Here is a 23,933-nt window from a genome sequence, read left to right as displayed (position 1 = left end):
TGATGAAAGCCAGCTGCCTTCCCCGCTCCCTGCTGTGCAAGTCCCAGGACTCCGCTGGGAAGCAGGGAGCCCCCACTCTGCAGAGAAGTCCCCTCCACTTCTGGCAGAGTCCCAGGACCTGCAAGGCAGCGAGTGGCAAATGCAGGTGGCTCCATCATGCAGGGCTTCCTCCAGTGGTGCATGAGTGAAGAAGCTGCATGAGCGCTGTGGGGAGCCCCGCATGATAGAGATGGGCTGGCCTGGCTGCACTCATCGCTACCAGGTAGAGTGCTGGCTGGAGCCGCATACCACCAATGGCAGTACCTGCACCAGGCACAAGCACCCTGAGTGCCCCCACCTGCTGCTACTGCCACCAGAGGGGGCTGTGCACCATGGGGAGGGGATGTGGGGGTCCCCATACCCCCCCACCCTCCCTCAAACCCCATACTGACACAACCCCCCAACATACCCTATTGTCCCCCACATACACAACCACACCCTTCATACACATCCTCCCCCACACTATATACAAGAGTAAGACTTTATTTTTGAGTTATGCAGCATACAAACACAAATGATGACAAAAATATTTTTTGTAATAAAATTAAAATGTTATAGTAGGTGTTTGAGTTTTAGTGTATGATTTTTTTTTTTAATGGTGCCAAGATGGCAACCCTCCCGCATACCAAAAGAAGTATTTTTAGAGGGAAAAAGAGGAGGGACTTCCAGTGGCAAAGGTCAGCAGTTAGGGGGCAGGATTTCCAGTCCCAAGATGGTGATCAGGAGAAAGAGCACATGTCAAGGGGCGAGGCTATTCCTGTGGCCCTTGACAGCACACCAAGCTTCACTAAGTGGCCCTCCTGCTGAAATAATTGCCTGCCCCAATATAGAAGTAGGTACACAAAAGTGCTACTTAAAAGGGTGTTTATGGAGTAACTGTACTAAAACCTGCGATGTCCAACAAGGTAAACTGCATCAATTCTACCCAAACCAAGTCTGGGGGTACCTGTAGTAATTTGCCTATATGAATATTCTGCCTCACTTGCTCAGGCTCAGGAAGAACAGGCCCTGACAGTTTCCCTGCAGTAGCAGTGGGAAGGGGACAAATTCAAGGCAGATCTCCAACAGTAAGGGTCTACACCTGGAAAATTATAACAAATGTTCCTGATATAGAATCTAATTATCAGGGAGTCATCTTATAATTAGGGCAGTCTTATATGCAAGTACATGCAGTACATGGTATTCTCCACTTATTTGTAACAATAGTTCCCTCTTATGTTTTGTTGGATACCTTTGAACGTGACTGACACAAAGTTAAAAGCAAAGAAAAATTTCCACTGAACAATGGAAAGAGTCCAGTGGCCCATGCAGAGCAACAAAAAATGATTAGAGGCCTGGAGGCAAGACTTACAAGAAAAGGCTAAAAGAATTAGGGTTAGTTAGCCTGGAGAGAGGAGACTGAGGGAAGATTTTGTAAGACTTCAAACTACTTGAAGGGTGATTAAAGAGAGAATGGTGATGGGCTTTTCTCTGTGGCTGTAGGCGAGCACGACTAGGAGTAATTTCAGCAAGGAAAGTTTAGGTTGGAGATTAGGAGGAGCACTGACTAGGAGGATGGTCAAGCATTGGAACAGGCTACCTAGAGAAACGGTGAAATCTCCATTCTTGGAAGTTTTGAAGAGAAGGCTAGACAGGAATGTGGCTAGGATGGTTTAGTAGGGATACTTCTGCCTGGAGCAAGGAGCTGGACTAGATCAGTGTTTCGCAACCCATGGGTCGCAACCCAAAAGTGGGTCACAAAAATATATGAAAGGGCCACGAATAAACTTTGAAAATGGATTCTCCTTTTAAGAAAAACACAGAAAACTGTCAGAGTTCCAGCCTGCAAGGGGCTGCTTGGGGCATCCCATGCCCCACATCCTCTCCCCCCACACACACTGGAGGAGGCTGGGGGCAAGGGGCAACGGATCAGGACTGAGGGGCACTGACAGGGCCAGGGGGCTGTTTCCTACTTAAACTATTTACTGGGTTGGGACTTGTCAATGTTTCCAAATGGGTCCTGGTGCAAAAAAAGGTTGAGAACCACTGGACTAGATGACCTTGTAAGGTCCCTTCCAAGCAAGTTCAATCCTTGCCTAAAATCAGTTTAGCTTACATTTGTTCAAACAAGGACTGGTCTACATTAGAAAAAATACCAATAACTGTGCCAGGTCTCCCACATGCAAGACAGAGCAAACAATTTTGGAATGAAAACTTATTAACATTCTGTGAGTCACTACAATACAGAATGATGAGCAGTAATAAAAAGCTTATAAATAGGACACAAAATGTAAAGATATCATAAGACAGCTCTTATCCATACATACAACCACGATCCTGGCTCAGGGATTTGGAGGCTGTCTAGTTTAACTATCACTCATTACATTCTTTTGACTGCTTTCACGTTATACATGGGAGACAGAGGCCCTGATCCTGCACTTAAGTGTGTAAAATTATTTAAAGCTGAAACAAGTTCTGCAAAATGACTCGCATGTAATAGTAATTGAGGAACTCAGACTTTATAATACAAATATTTAAAACTACAAGTGTAAGACTTATCTTTGACCCTTAGTTTTGTAACTTACCATTTTCATGCTCTCATAGTGCAATTTAAGAATCGTAATTAGCCAGAGATTAGAATTTCTGGTGCTGTCAGTTTTTATTGAAATTTACACTTTTTTCATTTTCAAGAGAAAGTCCTAACTAGAATGAGTTTTGATATTTGTATTGTAATTTGCACTCTACCAAATAAACCATAATTTGTACAATCAGCTACAAAACCAGAACAAGTAACAGCTGCTATTAAAAACTACAAATTCAAGTCCTTGAGTGTGTTAAATCTAATGATAAATCCCTCCAGCAACTCAGAGTACCACAAATAAGTAGCTATTTTGTGCAACAAAATGCAACATAATCCTAACTCTCTCCATCCCTAAAATAAATACCCAGCCATGTATAGTATTCCCAAATGCCTCATGTACTGCCATCAGTGTATCAAGAAAGAGATGCAAAAGAAAGGAATTAGAGAAAATTTGAGAATTCAAAGGTTGTGTGGGAGGTGACAGAGATAAAGAGCTTTAAAGCAACTTTATATAACTGCACTGAACAACTGCTCACCATTAAAAAGCTGATCTCTTAACTACTCATGTTGAAACCTGCAAAATGTAAATCAAGCCTTTGTGAGACTAACTAAAATAGAGTCCCCTCAGGGCTCCACAAATACCACAGTGAAGTCACTGAAGTGCTCAGCAAGCCATTCCCAGACCTTGATTTAACAAAGTCTCTAAAGGATTTCCTGACAAATTGCACAGTAAGAGTCACTGCTCTCAGATGAGAGGTTTCTTCCAGATTAAATACTCTTTGCTTCCTAGATAAAAAAAAGACACTGTATAAAAGAAAGATTATAGGTCCAATTTAATTAGACTACAATAGGGAAATTTATGTTAAGAAGCTACCTTTATCATTCTGTTCTCATGTATTAAGAATATATTTATTCACTACCCTAAAGAATTAATGACCATTTTCAGCTTCATTCTAGACAATTTTATTCTGTGCTGAGTTTTAAAAAAAAAAAAAAAAGATAACCCAAGACCTCACATTTGCAACTTCCAATGCAAGTGATTTACAGTCTAGTTCACTCTGTTATAGTGGCTGTTTATTACTGAAAAATGACAGACCTTCTAGCCTAATACTACTAGCAGGAATTACTCTTTCCAGATGAAATGCACCTGTGATTTTAACATTCTTGTTGTAAGACAAGAAAATATAGTTCTCCATTTCAGCTGCAACAAATTCCTAAAAATACTGATGCAAAAACTAAATAAATACGGAGATTGATATTTTACTTCTATATGTAACAAAACAGCAATCATGAAAATGCCAGGATTACAGCACTGCAAATACAAAATTCAAAATCTGAAAACAGTCTACAATACTATCTATAAATTGATTTAACATCTGCATGCAGAATTTCAGCTATTGCTTTAAAGTATTCTTAAAAAGCAGTGCTTTGGTTATTTTATAAGAAAACCCCAACCCACAACATAAAAATGTATTAGTAAGGTTACTATCAAATGATAACCTGAATGCTAATGTTTGAAAACTAAACAAGCAACCACAAGTTTACTTAACCAAGACTGCTATAAATAAAATTAAATTGTGTTGTATCCCTTAAGGGAAGCTGCCGATCTGTTCTCAAAATCCTGGATAAAGTGAACAACTGGCAAGTCCAACCTGAAGCTGAACATGTACATTGACTTCCTGCTCATGTTTCCGTGTAAACGCCTTCAAACGGCAAATCATATCCTAAATTGCACTTTGTGTAAAGAACAGAAGTAATCAAACATGTTTATTATACCTAAAGCAAAATACAGGACATGACTCTACTGGGCAAGTAATTACAATGGGAAAGAAAAAGTTAGCAACTGAATGGGTCTGGTGAGAAAGTACCATATTTACCCCAACCCAAGAGATGGCCCTCCAAAAATAAGATTCTATACATGGAAACTGCATAAATCTATTATAATATTCCATGTATAGAATCAAATTATTGGACAGTCATCTTAAAATGTGCGTCTCCATCCCCCCTGCAGGGGGGAAAGCAGCAACATGAAGGTAAGCAGTCAAGAATCAAATGGCTTAATTGGATGTAACTTGTTATCCCTCAATTAACTCCCAATCCACTGCTCATGGTGCCCAACTCCTTGCCCCCTACCACTTCTTCCCCCTTAGTGCTTGTACACCCTGCACCTTGCCCCCTACCACTTGCCCCCCCCGATGCCTGCACCCCCCCCACACCTCTTCCCCCTCATGGTGTCTGCACCCCTCTGCCACTTCACCCCTCAGTGACTGTGCCCACCAGTGCTGCCTTCCCCTGAAGTACCTGTACCTGCATAAACCTTTCCTCTCCACAGTGTCTACACCTCCCCATTACCTTGGTTGGAGCCAGAGCTGCCACCACCATCACCCCTGCATGGCCAAATAGGGGCTGGAACCATCCTGGGCTGGGAACTGGACCAGGACTGGGGCCACAACTGAGGACAAGCAGCAGTGGGGGTGGGCAGGCAGGGCACAGGGATCAGAGGCAGTGTGGGGAAGCAGTAGCTGGGGCTGCAACCCGAGTCCCAAGAACTGGAGCCACCTGCACTTCGTCCCCTGCCTTTGTACTCTGAGGCAAGGGGAGTACCCCCACCATGTAAGAGCGCGCCGGCGTTTGCGGCGGCGTTCGCGCCGGCGGGTGAGCAGGCGGGGCCCAGAGGCTGACCCCTGCTCTGCTAGTAAGGGCAGTAACTCCTGCGATGGTGTCGACACGGAGTTCTGCCAGGGCCCCTGCCCGGGGGGCGCAGCCTTCCTGGGGCTTGTCCGAGGCCTCCACCCAGACGGAGCCCTCGGGGGGGCTGCCGTCCTCCAACCCCCTGGCCTGCGGGAACTGCCCGGCAAGGTCTGGGGGGGCAGGGACTGGGGACTCCTGCACCTGTCCTGTAGGTATCCGTCTTAGGACCCTGGAGGAACGGGTGCGGGGGCTCCTGGAGGATGTTAGCAGGCTGAGGGGAATCCGTGAGGCAGAGGAGGAAATTAATAGGTATTTTCTTTCTCTGCAGGGTGGTACGACCGAGGAGAGGGCAGCCCGGGATGAGCCCTCCACTGCTGAGTGGCAGACGGTCTCCCGTGCCAGGGCTATTAACCATGTTGCGGCACCAGTTCCTCCTGTCCATCTGGAGAACAGGTATGAGGCCCTGGCAGCCCTGGAGGAGGAGGGAGCAGTGGAAGATACCAGGGAGGAGACTCTGCGCACACAATGTCCTGTGCGGGCGGCGGGAGTCAAGAGGCCTAAGAGGAGGAAGCGTCGCGTCATCGTGATTGGTGACTCCATCCTGAGAGGTACGGAGGGCCCCATCTGTCGCCAGGATCCCTCAGCACGTGAGGTCTACTGCCTGCCCGGAGCGAAGATTCAGGATGTGAAGGGGATGCTCCAGTCCATCATCCAGCCCACCGATTATTACCCCATGGTCCTTGTCCATGTGGGTACTAACGATGCGGCCAGGAGAGCCCCTGATCGCCTGATGGAGGACTACCATGCTCTGGGAGGCGTGCTGAGGGAGATGGGCACACAGGCGGTCTTCTCTTCCATCCTGCCAGTGAACGGTCAAGGCAGACGCCACAAGATGTGCATAGCGGAGACCAACTGGAGGCTGCAGGAATGGTGCTTCGAGGCGGGCTTTGGCTTCCTCAGCCATGACCGGCACATCGTGATGAGAGACATGCTGGGATGGGATGGGCTCCACCTTTCCCCTAAAGGTAAGCGTGTGTTCTCTTCCAGGTTGGTGAACCTCCTTCGGCGGGCTTTAAACTAGGCTCGTCAGGGGAGGGGGAAGATGAGGGCGGAGGAGACGATGAACTACCAGGCCCAGCAACAGCCAGCGAGCCCAGACCAATGGTCAAAAGGGAGAAACAGGTAAGTGATGGGGGATGGGGCATTGCTGAGACTAGGGGGTCAGTGGGCACAACCGTTGGAGGCCTCAAATGCCTCTACACGAATGCTCAAAGTATGGGGAAGAAGCAGGAGGAACTTGCCCTCCTCCTAGCTGTCACCAGCCCTGACATAGTGGGGATCACAGAAACGTGGTGGGACTCATCGCATGACTGGGCAGTGAGTGTCAAGGGCTATAGGCTATACAGGAGGGACAGGATAGGAAGGAAAGGTGGAGGAGTAGCACTCTACATCAAGGAGGAATATACTTCCTCGTCAATTAGCAAGGGAGGCACTCTGAGGTGCTCTGGGTTAGAGTAAAAGGCAGTCCAGGGGATAGAGACTTAACGGTGGGAGTCTACTATAGACCTCCCAACCAGGGAGAAGAGCTCGACCAGGAATTCTTAGGTCAGCTCACAGAGGCAGTGAGGGCTAAGGATGTGGTCATCATGGGGGACCTGAACTTCCCAGACATCTGCTGGGAAGAGCAGTCAGCTAAGTCTGATCGCTCACGTCGGTTCTTAGCCAGAGTGCAGGACCTCCATCTAACCCAGGAAGTGCACAGCCCCACCAGGGGAGATGCCTTGTTGGACCTGGTGCTGGCCACGGGTGATGACCTGGTGAGGGGGCTGCGGGTGATGGGCCACCTGGGAGACAGTGATCATCGCTTGCTGGAATTCACCATCCAGCGTAAGGTGGCAAAGGGCTGCAGCAAGGCAACAGCCCTAGACTTTAGGAGGGCTGACTTCAACAAGCTAAGGAGGATCGTTGGGGAAGCGCTGAGGACCCAGAGGGGAAGGGAGCCAGATGTCGAAGGTGAGTGGTTGCTCCTTAAGGAGACGATCCTCCATGCCCAAAGGGAGGTAATCCCAACAAGGGTCAAAGGGAGCAGGAGGGCACATAAACCCCCATGGCTCACTAGGAGCATCCGGGAATGTCTCCTTGCTAAAAGGGAGGCATACACCCAATGGAGGGATGGGGTCATCACCAAGAAGGACTATGTTACAGTCGCCCAAGGATGTAGGGGGGCAGTCAGGAAGGCCAAGGCAGAGATGGAGATAGGACTAGCTTCCCGGATTAAGGACAATAAGAAGTCCTTCTTCAAATACATAGGGGGTAAAAAGAGGGTCCCGGGTAATGTGGGGCCCCTGCAGGACACGATGGGCAACTTAGTCGTCATGCCAGATGACAAAGCTAACATATTTAACGATTTCTTTGCCTCTGTCTTCCTAAGTAGGGACCAGTTCAGCCACCTCCCTGCTGGGCCCCCCTCGGGCCCCGGGAGAGACACTCCTGGGCCAGGGGTTAGCAAGGAGTTAGGGTACTTCTGGAGAGGCTGGACGTGTTCAAGTCCGCTGGTCCGGACGATCTTCACCCTAGGGTTCTACAGGAACTGGCCGAGGTCATTGCGGGACCCCTGGCACAGCTCTATGAGCACTCGTGGTGCTCTGGTGAGGTGCCGGAGAACTGGAAGAGGGCCAATGTGGTCCCTATCTTCAAAAAGGGAAAAAAAAGAGGACCCGGGAAATTACAGGCCACTTAGTCTTACCTCAATCCCGGGTAAGCTCTTTGAAAAAATTATCCTGGCACACATCCAGGAGGGCCTTGCGGGGGAATGCATGCTCAGGGGCAACCAACATGGGTTCATCAGTGGCAGGTCTTGTCAGACCAACCTGGTGGCCTTTTACGATCAGGTCACCAAATCATTAGACGCAGGGGTTGCTGTGGATGTAGTCTTTCTGGACTTCCGAAAGGCTTTCGACACTGTCTCTCACCCTGTCCTCATCAAAAAGCTGGGAGACTGTGGTGTCAATGCCCACACGGTCAAATGGGTCGCCAACTGGTTAGAGGGCCGCACCCAAAGGGTGGTAGTGGATGGGTTCTTCTCGACCTGGAAGGACGTAGGCAGTGGGGTTCCGCAGGGCTCGGTCCTCGGGCCCGCACTGTTCAACATCTTCATCAGTGACTCGGATGAGGGGGTAGAAAGCACCCTGTTCAAGTTTGCTGATGACACTAAGATGTGGGGGGATGTGGGTGCACTAGAAGGGTGCAATAGGCTACAAGCTGACCTTGACAGGTTGCAACGGTGGGCGGATGAGAATAGGATGGGGTTTAACACTGATAAGTGCAAGGTGTTGCACATGGGGAGGAAGAACCGGCACCACACTTACAGGTTGGGGAACTCCCCTCTTGCCAGCACGGAGACGGAAAAGGATCTTGGAGTCGTCATTGACTCCACGATGAACGTGGGCCGGCAGTGTGGGGAGGCAGTCAAGAAGGCCAACCGTACCCTGTCATGCATCCACAGATGCATCTCGAGCAGGTCCAGGGAGGTGATCCTCCCCCTCTATGCGGCACTGGTCAGGCCGCAGCTGGAGTACTGCATCCAGTTCTGGGTGCCGCACTTCAAGAGGGACGCGGACGATATGGAAAGAGTCCAGAGGAGGGCCACTCGTATGATCAGGGGTCAGCAGGGCAAGCCTTATGAGGAGAGGCTACGGGACCTGAACCTGTTTAGCCTCCACAAGAGAAGGTTAAGGGGGGACCTTGTGGCCTGCTACAAACTGGTCAGGGGGGATCAGCAGGTATTGGGGGAGTCCCTGTTCCCCCGTGCGCTGCCAGGAGTGACCAGGAATAACGGTCACAAGCTGGCGGAGGGTAGGTTTAGATTAGATATTAGGAGGCGCTACTTCACAGTCAGGGCGGCTAGGGCCCGGAACCGGCTTCCAGGGGAAGTGGTGCAGGCTCCTAGCCTAGGGATTTTTAAAAGGAAGTTAGATGAGCACCTTGCCGGGGTCATCTGACCCCGGTGCTCTTTCCTGCCAAGGCAAGGGGTCGGACTAGATGATCTTCCTAGGTCCCTTCTGACTCTAGCTACTATGAAACTATGTTGAATGGAAGCAAAACTGTCTTGGATTTGAGCATTTCTTCTTGCACAGGTTTCCCTGGCTTTATGCGAGTTCTGTATGTGTGAATTCACTCTTATGCAATGACCCTTTTTATACCAAAAACTCGTTATATGTGAGATAAATTTACTTGTATGCAATTGGTGTGGTGGAAGCCTGCAATCAGGTGCTTTGTGTTGTGCATTGTGGGAGTGACACACATCAAAACAGTCTGCATGGATCTATGCTCCTCACTCACTGTCTGTGACATGTTTCTGTAGTTGCCATCCCCATTATGATGGTGCCCTGTGCTTGCGTTCACTGTCTGCTGTTGGAGAGTACCAAAACTGTCTTGTAAAAGTGGTAGAAATGGGCCCAGGAGTCAGTACAGGCAAGATATTAGAACATATCCTTTTGTTACATTGTAAAGTGGGTTCCCTTTAGGCGAATTAGAGTTATGTGTCACTTTCCAGGAACGCATGTACAGCATCAAGCAAGGGAAACCTGTACATAGTTGCATTTAGAGGGAAATGAGGAACACTGTTTTTTCAGTGTTGGTTTGAATACACTGGTAAGCTTAACCAATAAGTCTACGCCATCAATTTCAAAACAGTTTACTTGGGATTTAGCTTAGACTATGTCACTTTCTTTCCCAGACCTGAGAAAGGCACTCAGTATCTGAGAAATACCTCCTCATCTATTAAGTTGGTTCAATAAGAGGTATTATGAAACCACCATTGTTTTCTATAAAATAGGGACATTGAGCTCTCTATACAGGCCACCTACAAACATGGTCAATATTTGCTAAGCATGAAAGATTTAATTGCCATGTTTCATGCATATTATTAAGCTAGAATACACAGCTGCTTTCCAGTACCATGTATGAAATCTTTGGGCAGGAACATAGTGTGGACAGGTCTTTTTCTTAGCATTCTATATAACAGGACATCCCAGAACACAGTGCAGGCCAACCTTTTTGGTAGGTGTGCCATAAATTAGTTGCATACCCTCCTCAAGTACCACTCTGGTCCCTTTCCCAATCTGCTGCTCTGTTTTCTGCTCCCTAATTCATCTGCTGCTAGCTCCCTGCCCCATCTGCCACTGTGCTACCTGTCCCCTACCTGATCTGTGGTATGCCACACACAGGCTGCCCATACTATCTATAGCACCTGTGCCACAGATCAGCCACCCCTCCCATAAGATGCATCCACAGTATGAAGAACAGCAAACATCTTCTGGACCCTCTCGGCTTTGCTAAGGTACTATGGATCAAGCTATCAAACTGTTTTCCACAACACACTGACACAAACTCATGGCTCTATTTCATGTAGATGAGGGCTGCAGTAGGAAAGTAATTAAAGCAGGGGTTTTCAACTGAGGGTACACTGCTCTGCGGGGCCATCCTCAACTCTGCCCCACTCATTGACTAGCCACCGGGTGACTCCCTGCTTCTCAACTGGCCACCGGGGTACCCTGACCAAAAAAGATTGAAAACTGGAGTTAAAGCATCTCACTAGGACTCCAGAGGCACAAATTCAAGCCTTCATCTGAACTTATACCAAAGTCCACCCACACTTACCCCAACTATAAACATATCCCTGGTCATATCAGCTTGAAAATAGCTGGACACAATGCCACCCACATCACTCAGCTTTGCTCTACTGGCTATTAAACCTGGTGTGCCTTAACAAGGCTTGCAAAAGTCTTTAACCTCTTGACTTTAGAAGATCTGTCTGCATATACAGTAACCAGTGTTATATGGGGACTGTATTTTTAATAGAAAGGACAGAGCCCTGGGATTACAGGTTCTGTGATAGCTAGTACTGGACAACCAGAGAAAACAAGAGCGCTTCCACAAAAGTGACGAGACAACAGCAGCAGAACCACTTGAGTTAGAGAGACACAGGAATGAGACAAGGTGGAAACCTTAACAGGAAGCCAGGTTAAGTGTTTGAGCTGAAAAGGAGAGGCGAACACAAGACCAGAAGGAAATGAGCACAGAGGAAGGATAATGCAAGGCTCTTCCAAAAAAGGTAAGTTAACTCTGGGCTCTCTCTCTCAGCACTGAGACTACATAGAAATAAGAGTAGTCGACCAGTTGGATTTATTTGTAACTATATAAAAAACAAATTACTTGCAACAATTCAGTGCCTTTCCCTGCTCTCACAGTGCACACATTTTTTGTTAAGACAGCAATTAGGTCTAGTGGGTGACAGCTTGTGTGTGTAAACAGTCTCAGTGACAATGCTAAGTTCAACAAAGGACATATGTAACACTGGGCAATATTCCAGATTTCTCGCCGGTGCTCCACTGGAAGATAGATGGTGCGTGGATAGGTATATTATAAGCTACACTTTGCTAGTTTTAAAATGACAATAACGTAAAGAACAAAATCGTAATACACTATCATTTCGCAACCTCCACTCACTCTAAGTTCTGTAAACTACAGGTTCAAGAATATAGGACTCCAGTAGGGCTTTGTTAATAATTGATTTGTTGGGATCAGTGAAGAACTGATTTTGGGCCAACCCAAATGCAAAAAGTTAGCACGTTTTAATAAACAGAAAAATATATTTAATGTCATTTCTAACACAACCAGAGGGCCGATGTAGTACCCCCCTCTTTTTTATGAAACATCTCAGTGATTAGGATAGTAAAGTAAAGAGTAGACTACGGAGCACATGCTTGTTTGCTGACTTCTTGGTGAGACCTGTATGAAGGAGGATCTTATTGTAACAATGGAAAGAGCCACTGTTTGTGCATGAGTCTGAAAAACATCTAGTTTATTATGACAAGGACACAAGAAGTAGTGATGAGGATATTCATCTGGGATTTGGGAGACATCAGCTCAAGTCCCTGTTTTGGGCTGATTTACAACAGCAGCTTAAATCCAGATGTCCATCATCTCAGGAAGGTGCATTAACTACCAAGCTGTTAGGAAGTCTGGGGTGGTGGGTCTCTTGTTGAAGCTGTTCTGCTTTGTATACAAATAACTCTTCGGTCCCCACTACCCAGGTAAGTGCCCTAGCCACCACGCTACAGTCAGTCATTTTCAAATCTTCACTGTGCCTCAGCAAGAAAGCATCTCCCCCAGCTCAGGTGAATATTTCAACTATTAAAACACAGAAAAAGGTGGCCAACACCAGCCCCTTATGATTGGTACCTAATTATTTGTCTTCCAACAAAATTACTGCCAAATTAGTTCATTTGCAGGTTGATCAAAATTATGTTGGTTTAATACAGCAAATAATTCACCACTAAAAAATAAACATCTGCCCCTCCATTGTAGATCTCCTATATCTATAGGAAATCTCTCTCTATCTCTATAGATTTATTTACTGAGGAATTCTGAATGCACCAGAAGTATGCACAGTAGAAGGCACATAGTTAATCTGTACTTGTTCTACGTGAGTTTTTAGTTATGTCTGAAAAGTCTCTCTTTCACCTTGACAACCCATACATTCATACATAGCATATTCCAGGCTAAAACTGTATCTTAACCAGCTTCTGATATTTCAGTGTACAACAGGTCAGAAACATAACATTGCTTCTCCCTGCATTAGGCTCTTATAAAAGCAGCAAAAGGCATACAATTTTTTTTCACCATGTCTTTATATATCCATAGCAAGTTTTATGCTCTTTAAAGTTTCAAGATACAATAATCCTTCCAATTAACCAGGAAAAGGTAAAAGCATTCAAATAGCTCGAAGTCAGGCAAGTGTATTTTTTAAAATTATATTCTAATCTAAACATGCCAGAGTAAATTCCACAAAAGGTACAAAAAGCCTGGAAAGAGAAACTTGAAATATTGGTGACTTCTTGACAGTAAGTAACTATGCTGTATTGCTAAGGTACTACTACTCTAGCATTATATTTAAAAGTTCAGTGGTTTTAAGAGAAAAACAGAACTTTTTTTCAAAGCCTAGATATAGGTATGCTGTGTTTTAGAACTGAGTACATACAAGAGTATAGAGGGTCAGACACAATATTAACAAGCAGCAGGAAACGGCAGTAAGGTAGATTCTGACCAGATAATGAAGTATCTAGAGCAGGGTTGTAAGACACTGGGTCCAGCCCATGTATCTCAGACCAACCCCATGCACCACATACAGCCAGTCTGGCACATGGGCCTGGACCCAGTGCCAGGAGCGCTGATGATGATAGGTCAGTCCAAGGTGTAAGCAGTGCATGTGGTGCCTGGGCCTGCTGGACCAAACCTGCATGCTGGCTCCAAGGTTAGTCTGGACCAGGCTGTGACAGAGCCAGCACGCAGGGCTAGTCTGGCAGGGTGTCACATGCAGCACCAGCAATGCCAGGTCCACCCACACACTGCATACAGCATTGCCAGCCCTGCTCTGGGGTTTGTGGTGTCTGCAACACACAGGCTGGATCCAGCACTGGGGCACTGCCCATGGTACACGGGGCCAGAACAGGGCATGCATTGTCCCACCAGGTTGGGCCTGCACACTGGCTCCAGCACACACAGATGGCCTGGGGCCTAATCCAGACCAGCATGGATGGCCAGTCCAGCAAGGTGCTGCATACAGCATGCGCACCGCACTGGTCTCTGGCCTACAGTGCCGGGTCCAGCCCGTGCACTGCCTGCAGCACAAGTCCCAGTGCACGCTGCCCATGACACAGGTGACCAACTCTGGGAGTACTCTGAACACGGCACCCTGACAGACTGATCCTACCTGCTGGCTCCAGCATGACCCGATCCATCCTGTACCCTGGTCTAGAGACCTTTATCTGGACTTGTAGGCTGAAAAACTTTTACATCCTTGCTTTAGATCAGGGGTATCAAATTCACCTAATCCTTTGAGCCAGATCTGGACCGCAGGGGTCTTTGGGGACCGGACGATGGGGCCAACAGCAGCAATGCCAGTAGCAGTGTGAGCAGCAGAGAGCTGTAGAAGGTTAACACAGCCATCACTTGCCCTCTGCTGCTGATGACATGGGTCACCAAATGGGCTCTCTGGGCCCCAAATTCCAGTGGTGGGTCCAGCCCTACCCCCAAATTCCTCTAGGAGCCCTACAGACCAGATGGCATGGCTCCACCAGCTATATCCAACACCTATGACCTGAAGTGATGTTTTGAGCAAAAGATTAGGAAAAGTGCAAAAAAACCTGTATTTCCTACAATAAATTTTCCAAATTAAAACCTCCAAACAATACACAGAAACAGATTTACAAATTTAAAACATCTCAAATATCTTCTTTCCCTTTATCAACTGTGCTTGAACAATCCTGTAGACCCTTAAAAAAAACATTATTATGGTAACACCATGACACCATTTTCCCCAGCTTTTCCACTTTTATACATCCAATTAATCACATTCAGAATAATGTAATCTGAATTTCTTATCGTTAACCCCGCCCCTTTAATAGCAAAGTAGTTTAAATTGGTAAATGAATTTTTGTGAATTTCCAAAAAGGGGAGAGGGAAAAAAAGAAAAAAAAGCTGTGTTTTGGCTGAAACAAAGCCCCAAATTTTTTGTTCCAAAGATAATTTAGAGAATGCTAGCTAGACTGGTTTATTTCTTAAATCTTATAAAGGAGAAGATTGGAAGTTATCATCACATTACGTGCCTGGGCATACACTCACATACGCAAATCATCCTCAACACATTTGATGTTATATAGCACATTGGTTCAAACAGTGCTTTCCAGACTACATTCACTTCACTTTATAAGCCACAAATGCCAGTGAATCTCACTCATTTAAATATTTTTTACAATGTCCTGTTGCTTTCTCACATGCCATTGAACAATTTCTGAAGCTTACTAAACTAAAACTTTCCAGAGAAACTAAAACTACTAATGAATGCAGCTGGTTTCAGAGGTTTGTTCAACACGATTGAAAACAAGCACATTTTGTATTATTTAACCCACTATCTTTCCAGCAGCATAAATACCACTTCAGAACAGAGACAAATCCGAAGCATTTACATGAAATATCTGTTTGTTTCCCTCTGCTTTTCTAACCAACCTTTCCTTTTCTGAATTGCAAGGCTGATGTCCTGAATGTGTATTAACTGATGCATAGTTACTGCTCTGCAGACAGCAGGGAGTGAGATATACTGAAAATTGTTTTACTTAAGAGTTTTCATCAAGCACAGTAGGATCTGAATCTACATGCTAACTGGCAAGCATTTAACACTGGAGATCTTTGTTAACCAATCCCCTATGGTTTCCATTCATAAATTGTTTATGCACAGAACTCCCAAATTTGAATTTATACAGCATTAAGTTTCATAAGTAGACTTACATTTAAAACAGTATTCTGATAAGACCAAAAATCATGTCCAAAACAGAATCAAAGCCTCTGGTAAAAAGATGCCATTCATTACAGAACCTTTTTCCAGAGCACAGTATTTGAAACCAGGCAAAGAAAGTGAAAATCCAGAAGAGACTGCCTGTTTACACACAGCAGAAATCTGGTTTCAGCAATTTATTACTACTTGGGGCACACACTTTTCTCTTTGTTTTCCATGCAATGGGATTAACTGCAGAAGAGCTTTGTGGCCTTTAATTAAATCTGAACGCCACAGAACAAAAATGTAACTCTTGGACAGGAAAATCTTTAAAGTGCAGTTCAAGTTTTCCAAACAAGCACAGGCAAAATATCATGCAGGTTCTCTGTCTACATTTTTGGTCAATATTCATTTTGTTTCTTTTCTTTACCATGAAAGACCTGTTCAGAGGATGGAAATGAGCATGATTTGCCATGGAGATCTCCACAACTCGAAACAAAGGTTAAAGGGGCAATTGGCCCTGTTCTCATTATCCCAAGAAAGATTCAGACAGAGTCCTTATTAGAAGGATGAGAATCCAGGGGGTGGGAGGAAGCCTATGACAGGCTGGGATGGTTTAGAAAGGGTGGGGGTGAAGAGAGCAGGAAGCCGAGTCCTTGTTTGGGAAAAAGAAAAATGCATACCACTCTAGCACAGAAAGGGAGGAGAGAACAGAGCTCCTGATAGCTAGGGCAAGTACTCAGCAAGGAGGGGAAAGCCAGATTTCATGTTTTAGAAGTTAAAGGAGGAGATGGCCCAGGCCTACAGGAAAATTCCCCTAGCAAAGGATATTTTGGGGAGAAGGAATAATGAATTCCCTTGTAATCTAAGGACAGCAAGGTTTCTGTTGATTTATGGCTCCGCACTGGTGGCCATGAGTTAGATGACAAAAAAAAATTGTAGCGTACATAGGTCTCTCAGCTACTGCAGGTTGTTAACTGATGAGCATCCACCAGAATAGTACTGGGGGGGGAGGGAGGGGACTGGAAGGGAATAATTAGGGGAAGCATCATGCATGTCTCATTTATACAACAAAGGTCACTGAAGTTTCTAGGAGAGTGGTTCTCAACCTTCTGGACTCAAGGAACCCCCTGACATACTGAAGAACCCCCAGGGAAAACACTGGCTTTTAGCTTCCACTCCTTTTTTTTTTTTTTAACTACAGACAGATACTAGATTTTTTTCTTCTCTTACAAAGAGCTCAGAAAGACCCCAGCAGGGCAGAATGTTTTAGACACTGCAGATTCTCATTTGATACCTTTGGTTTATTTTGTGGATCACACTTGCACATGGTGTTAGCAGTGTGCAGCACCCCTGAGGATCAAGGCATAAGAACTGCCATTTAGTGGGTCAGATCCTAGGTCCAGTCTCCTGTGCCCCACAGAGGCAGAGAGCAGATGCTGAAAGGGAGTGAACCGGGTCTGACCAGATCCCTCTCTTGCTTGCAGCCTCTGGCATTTAACATGTAGGAAGGTCTGATTCAGAGACTATATCCTGAACTCTCATGCTTAATAGCTACCCATGCCCCTTTCCTCCAAGAATGATCCAATTCTTTTTCAAATCAGGCTAAATTTTCAGGTTTCACAACATCTGGCAGCAATGAGTGCTGCACCTGAGTGACAGACACCCTGCATGAAAAAGAGCTTCCTTTCCCTAGCAGTCAACTTGACATCTACTAGCTTCATTTTGTGTCCCCCAGTTCTTACATTGCTGGATGGAGTAAACAGTAAATCAAATCCCTGCTGATTTACTGTTTACTCCATCTTCAGTATTTCCCAAACCCATATGTTGTCCCATCCCACCACCCCTCAGGCATCTCTTCTCTGCACTGACCAAGCCTGGCCTCTTCAGTCTCTCCTCCCAGTGCTCCTGGCTAAGAAGCACAACTCCCACACCCAGCTGCAGTATGAATAGGGCATTAAAAACTGAGTTTAAAACAAGGCAGACAAGCTTCTTTGGGAAGAATCACAGAATCATAACAAATTATTCTGGTCACCTAGTCCAACCCCCTGCTCAAAGCAACTAGATCATCCCAGTTAAAGCTTTGTTTAGTCAGGTCTTAAAAACCTCCAAGGATGGAGAGAACATCCTCTCTCTGGGTAACCTGCTCCAGTGTTTTCCTACCCTTCTAATGAGAATTTTTTTTCCCCCTCAGTGCCTACCTTAAACTTCCCTTGCTGCAACTTGAGACCATTACTCCTTGTTCTGTCATGGTAGATGCGATTTCTTTTATTAGACCAACTAAACAGTTGGAAAAATTGTTCCTTGCAAGATTTTTGTCCCCAGCTATTTAGGTGATCTAATAAAAAGAGATCACATCTACTCTGGCAGAACAAGGAGCAATGCTCTCAAGTTGCTGCAAGAGAAATTTAGGTTTGATAATCAGGAAAACCTATCCAAAGAACCTAGCTTAAAGAGATTCTCCAATCTTTTTGTCCCCCAAACCCTTCCTGGACTCCCCCACCTTGCCAAGGGGGCAGACACGGTTCTCCGAGTTAGATTTACCAAAGTGTGCTGTGCCTCTGTCCTTAGACCAACAGGGCTACAACCGAGATCCACCCCAAGGTGGCCGCACTTGGCGACCCAGGCACTACAAGCTGCTGCGGGTGGGTCTGACCCCCTCAGCCCGCTCCAATGGCAGGGGGAGCCGCCGGGAGCCCGGGCCGCACTCACCGAGGTGCAGGGTGAGGTTGATGGTGCTGGGGTACTGCACCCCGGCCAGCATGGTCTGGCTCTGCCACCAGGTGGTGTCGGCCTGGTTGTTGTAGTCGGTGAGGAAGGCGGCGCCGTGGCGCAGGTGGGGCTGGGCGGCGTCGCACAGGTGGCAGGACTTGGTGACCCCGGTGACGCCGGTCTGCACGCAGTACTCCTCGGCCGGCGAGCCGCACGTGTTGGTGGCCGCCACGCTGCGGTTGAAGGCGGCGTTGACGAACTCGGGCATGCAGCGCTGCGCCCGCCCGCTCTGCTCCTCCGCGCACTCGTCCATGGCGGCGCCCGCCAGCGCCAGCAGCGCGGCCAATGCGGCCAGCGCCCCGCCGAGCCCGGCACTCATCCTGCGGGCGCTGCGCTGCGAGCGGCGGGCCCGGGTCAGCGAGCGGCAGCGGCAGCCGCGGGGCTCGCGCAGATGCTGGGACCGCGCCGGCTCCGCCGCGTCGCTGCGAGAGAGGAGGGGGGGAGGAGCAGGATGCGCACAAGGGGTGGGGGCTGCGCGCGGTGCACGTTGGGACACGCCGCCTCGGCTCCCCTCTCCGCCGCCCCCCTCACTGCCGGGCGGGAGGAGGGGGCGGTGGATCTTAAAGGGGCCGCACCCGCGGGGGGGCGTTGCTCTGCTCTCAGCCCACGCTGCGGGGACCCGCCCTCTCAGGCTGCGACCCCGCGCACCACCTGCCCCGTTCCAAAGTGGCAGGACCCTGCCCGCAAATCACGCGGCTCCCGGCCTGGGCGTGGCTTGTCGCGGGCTGCCCGGCTCCCGCGCTCGCCCTCGGCGGGGCGGGACCCGGCCCTTCTCCGCGGCCCGGCCCGGAGCGCTGGAGGAGCGGCCTCACGAAGCGCGGAGGCTGCCCAGAGCAAAGGGCGGGCAGGGGCTGCCCTGCGTGGGTCCCGGAGCACAGGCTCGATGCCCGGGTGGACGCTGAGGCGGCAGGCAGTGGGGAAAACCCAGTTAACCAAAGATCCTAGAGCAGTTTCCCAAACTTTTCCTCAGCGTGACCCCGCTCACGGCCGCCTTTCCTCAGCACGGTCCCTTGCTCGCAGCCCCCACCCCTGCGAGCCCACCCGCTGCTGTTGCCATTCCATTAGGGGTTGCGACCCACAGTTTGGGAACTGCTGTGCTAGAAGGTGTCTTGGCATTGGTGATGTGTAGGGGCATGTGCACCCCTGAGATTGGCTGCTGCGGATGCTGAGGCCGTGCTTGCAGGTGGTCGCCACTTGCCACCCCTCCCCCTCGCAGCTGACACCACCAGTGATGTCTGTGGGTGGTCACCACTGGCCGCTGCCAGCAGCATCTGTAGGTGGTCACCGATCGCTAGTTGGTCCTCAACACCGTCTTCCCTGCACTGCTAACGCTCCGTGGCTTGCCGTTGCCACCGCCGCCTGTGGGAGGTCACCATGCCCCCCAGCCTCGGGACGCATGCGACGTTCATGAGTCTTGGCCTCTAACCCCAGAATGGTCAGCTTCGATCCTGGTTTTCTCTGATTAAAAAAAAAAAATCCCCACTTGTCAAGTTAAACAAAGTAACCCGAAATCCATATTTTTCCATGATAGAAATGAAACACCACTATATATACATCTATGTATTCAAGGCATTTGATTTTAATCAAGGAAAAACGTGGATTTTAGGTTGCTTTTTTTAAACCAAAAATTGGGGATTTTTTCAACAGAAAACCAGGATCCCTGATGATCAGCCTGGGGGGGAGGGGCTGCAGCACTCTGGGGTGCCTTGAGATCCTTTTACCGGTGCCAGGCAGCATTAGCACAGTTGGGTGTGCAGTCCTGATTCATAAGATAAACCTCAAAGAAGAGTGTTTGTACCCAAAAGCTTGCAAACAACAATTTTTCCAACCATTTAGTTCAGGGGGTCCCAATGTTTGTGCATCCAAGGGCACATTTGAATTTAAAAGAAAAAGCAGCAGGTGCCAATATGAATATTAAAGTATTTAGATCAATAGGTATTAAAATATTTAGATCAATCTGATCAATCTCGCACGGGCACCTGAATAAACCTCAGAGGGCACCGCATTGAGAACTGCTGATTTAGTTGGTCTAATAAAAGATACCACATTGACCTCAAGATCCTTGTCTGCCAAGGTACCAAACAAGAATCCATAGAGTTAGATTCATTCTGATGTGTTGTGGCCTCCTGGAGCAATATATAACAGAATTGCTCTGTTATCTTTCTGGAGTCAAAAAATGAAGAGCTGGTCATTTTCTGAAGGTGCCTTGAGAGTCCCAAGGTTGAGAACCACTACTCAACTGTTCATTTTCTAGCCCTCAGAAGTGTATTTTCCCTATGGGCTTTGGCAGTTTGCATCCACATCCATTTCTCAGCCTGTGGGTCATGACCCAAAAGTGGGTTGCAAGAATATATGAAAGGGTCACAAACAAACTTTAAAAATGGATCGACACATTTTAAAAATGGATTCTCCGTTAAAGGAGAAAAATGTGGGAAATTGTGGCTTTTCCCTTGCAGGCTGTCAGAGCTCCAGCCTGCAAGTGGCTGCTTGTCGCCCACCTCCCCATGCCCCACACACACCCCTCTGCCCCCCACTCCCATCCCCATCCCCGCACACACTGTGAGGGGATGAGGGCAGGGGGCAGTGGCTCAGGTTAAGAATGAGGGGCACTTAATCAGGACTGGCAACTGATGCTTACAAATGGGTTCTGCACCCTTGTCTGCATGTGGACAGGACTCCCAACGAAAGCCTCATAGTTAGCTTCCCACTGGCCACCTTCCAGTAGGAGGATCTCAGCTACACGCCAACTTTATGGACATGGGATATTCCTCCCTAGTTTGCTCCCGCGGTCATACAGCTGAGGGCAAGTGAAACTTGTGGGCATCCAAACCCCAAGCCTCCTGGCTTAGGCCTGCACATAGGATGGCCACTAAAGGATTTAGACAGGGGTGGGCAAAATGTGGCCTGCGAGCCAGATGCGGCCTGCCAGGCCATTCTATCCAGCCTGCGGGGCCCCTAAAAATTTTAGAAAATTAATATTTATCTTCCCCTGGGTCCCTGTCCTGCAGCCCTTGATGGCTTGCCAAAACTCAGCAAATGGCCCTCCACCCAAAATAATTGGCCGCCTCTGATTTAGCAGTAGCTGAAGCCCCAGGCTGAAAAGTCTGGGGTTGAGCATACTTGCCAGCAGTAGGGCCACATAAGGTTTTCTGAATGATTCAAAGGATTCAAAACTGATCTGGCTAATTTGACCTGAGACACAAAATATTTTCCTTCAAAAAACAAAAAAGCTTGAGAACTATTGTACTAAAGTACAGCCCCTGCTTCTTGCTGTAGCCTCATGAGATTTATGGGAAGACTGATCCAAAATCAGATGAAGGGGAATTAGGTACAGCCCAGCTGACTTATGGCCAGTTGCACCTGCTTCCCTCAGACCCAAATGTGGCCCAGGTCTGCTAGACCAGATCAAAGCACTGTTTCCTTGTGTAGTTTCTCTACCCCATCTTTGCCTTTTTCTCTAATAAGTCTTTTGTTGCCCCCTATCCTGATGACATCCAATAAAATTCAGCCATTGCCTGGAAAAAGCAAAGCCTGTCCATGAGCATTGGGGAAATACAGTTTTAAGGAGTAGGCAAGAAGATTTAATGCAATTTCAAAAACCCATGCAAGTCAGGGAGAGTCAAAGCCTCCAGAAGCTAGAAGTATTTAGCTGATTTAGAAGATGCATTTGAGGCATTTCCTGTCATTAAGCTTCTCTTTGCTCTAGTCTTTTGGGGGCGAGGTCAGGGGGATGGGTGGGCAGAGACTGTAAGGGAAGAAGTAGAGGCTGGGAATGGAATACACTTTTTCCCTTGGGTGCATACAACTAACTAAAAGTTAGCCAAATTGTCTGTTTACTTTAGGTTCCCTGAAACTTCCCTTTAGAAGAGACTCATATTATCTACATTCCAACATCCTGCCGAACCACAGATTATTAGCGTCAGCGTGACTCATACTGGTAGCCTCTGGGCAAAGATCCTGGGGTTCAAGTTTGGTATTAGGATCTGAGCTTGTAGGCTGTATCTTTAGTTCTTTTCTTTTTTCTTAATATTTTCAACTGCAGCTTCAACAGGTGAAGATCCAGATAGCTAATGGTGCTTCAACTACTAACTCATCTAACCTTGCACAAAGCAAGTCTAGACAACAATTAAAAAAAACAGCATCCTTGTCTCCCCCAGAACTTTGACAGATGTTACTAATGGTGGTTCCAGACCAGGGAGGGCAGTTATGGGAATTTTTAAGGGAAAAAAATTGTATAAGCAGGATTTATAGTTACCATCTTTTACTGAGACATGAAACGGAATTCTCGTTTGGACGTTGCTTCAGAAGATATAGTGGACGTTAACAACTGCAAGGTACTTAATGAAAAGAGAAAACCTCTGTGTTGTTAACATTCTATCTCAATAAAACATGTAGTAACGCTCAAGGCTACTTCTGTTTGCTTAATTTTCTGTAGATCAAGTGATTCTGTATATTTTCAGTTTGTTCTGTGTTTTAGAAAACTATATTCTGTCATTTAAACACAGCATGTATGTGTGGTCAAGACAAAGCTAGGAAGTAGCCATTGCTAGGGAATGAGAAAAGTCTATTATCAAATGGTAGCCATGGATGAGTATTTTTAAATAATATTAGCAAAATTGATAATTATTACCTTGATAACAGTAACCATTGCCAGAGCAAAGCATGCACAAAAATAATGTATTTTATAACATTATTTCTATAATGTTTTGGGTTTTTTTTAAATAAAGCACTTAAATGTTTATCTTTCCTCTTTTTAGGTTATACATCCTCCACAATACTTATTTTGAAGCAAGTTTCCTTCTGGGTAAAACTTAAAATTGTACACTGTTAGAATAATAGAAGGTATCAAGAAACAAGAAAGAAGTATAGACTGTCATCCAGGTTTTTCATCATACAGTGGTGGTGATAATATAGCCTGCAACCAGCAGCATCTGGGTTCCTTAATCTATGGGCGCATGTGCACATTATGAGTTGTTCACGTACACGTTAGGGAACATTATGAAAAATTGCCATTTCTCTAGGTTAGTTGCGTAACCAAATACACTTGCACAATTTTTTGTATGTCAGATTTTGACTTGATGAATTTATTTCAAACATGTTCCTGCACAGGTTCTGAACTGTCTCAAACCTGATCCTGCAAACTGACCAGGCACTGAAGACATCTTACAAAACCATGCATATTTTCTTCTTTTCAGAATGGTTGATATATTGTTAAGATACAATTCAGACATGGAAATATTCAGGATAAAGGAAATTTATTGTTGTCTTCAGTATTTAGTTATGGTATATATCCATGTAGGCTTCTAATTATTGCTCTTTTTCCTAAGTGGTGGGTGTCAGTCACCCCACTAGTAATAGAGCTCATATTGGACCCTGTACAGTTTCATAGATTTCATAGACATAAGGGCTGGAAGGGACCTCAGAAGATCAAGTCCAGTCCCCCACCCAAAGGGCAGGAAATCAGCTGGGGTCATAGGATCCCAGCAAGATAAGCATCCAATTTGCTCTTGAAGGTGTTCAATGTAGGTGCTTGAA

The 23,933-nt window shown here is 46.8% G+C and overlaps 1 protein-coding gene across 1 annotated transcript in view; it reads right to left on the bottom strand.

Annotated features, from left to right (window-relative positions):
* LAMC1 (laminin subunit gamma 1) overlaps positions 1-18,899 on the bottom strand; it is a 152,630-nt gene extending 133,731 nt beyond the window's left edge. The window contains exon 1 of the mRNA XM_090048173.1: positions 18,339-18,899. Within this exon, the coding sequence (XP_089904299.1) occupies positions 18,339-18,717 (379 nt within the window). The 5' untranslated portion in view covers positions 18,718-18,899. The remainder of the gene's footprint in view (positions 1-18,338) is intronic.
* Between the last annotated feature and the right edge of the window lie 5,034 nt (positions 18,900-23,933).

The sequence above is a fragment of the Crocodylus siamensis genome, chromosome 5 (assembly GCF_052110815.1).
Source record: "Crocodylus siamensis isolate JL-2025a chromosome 5, ASM5211081v1, whole genome shotgun sequence".
NCBI classification, from domain to species: Eukaryota; Metazoa; Chordata; order Crocodylia; family Crocodylidae; genus Crocodylus; species Crocodylus siamensis.
Note: the sequence above shows the minus strand (reverse complement) of the source record. Positions and strands in the feature narration are given on the sequence as shown.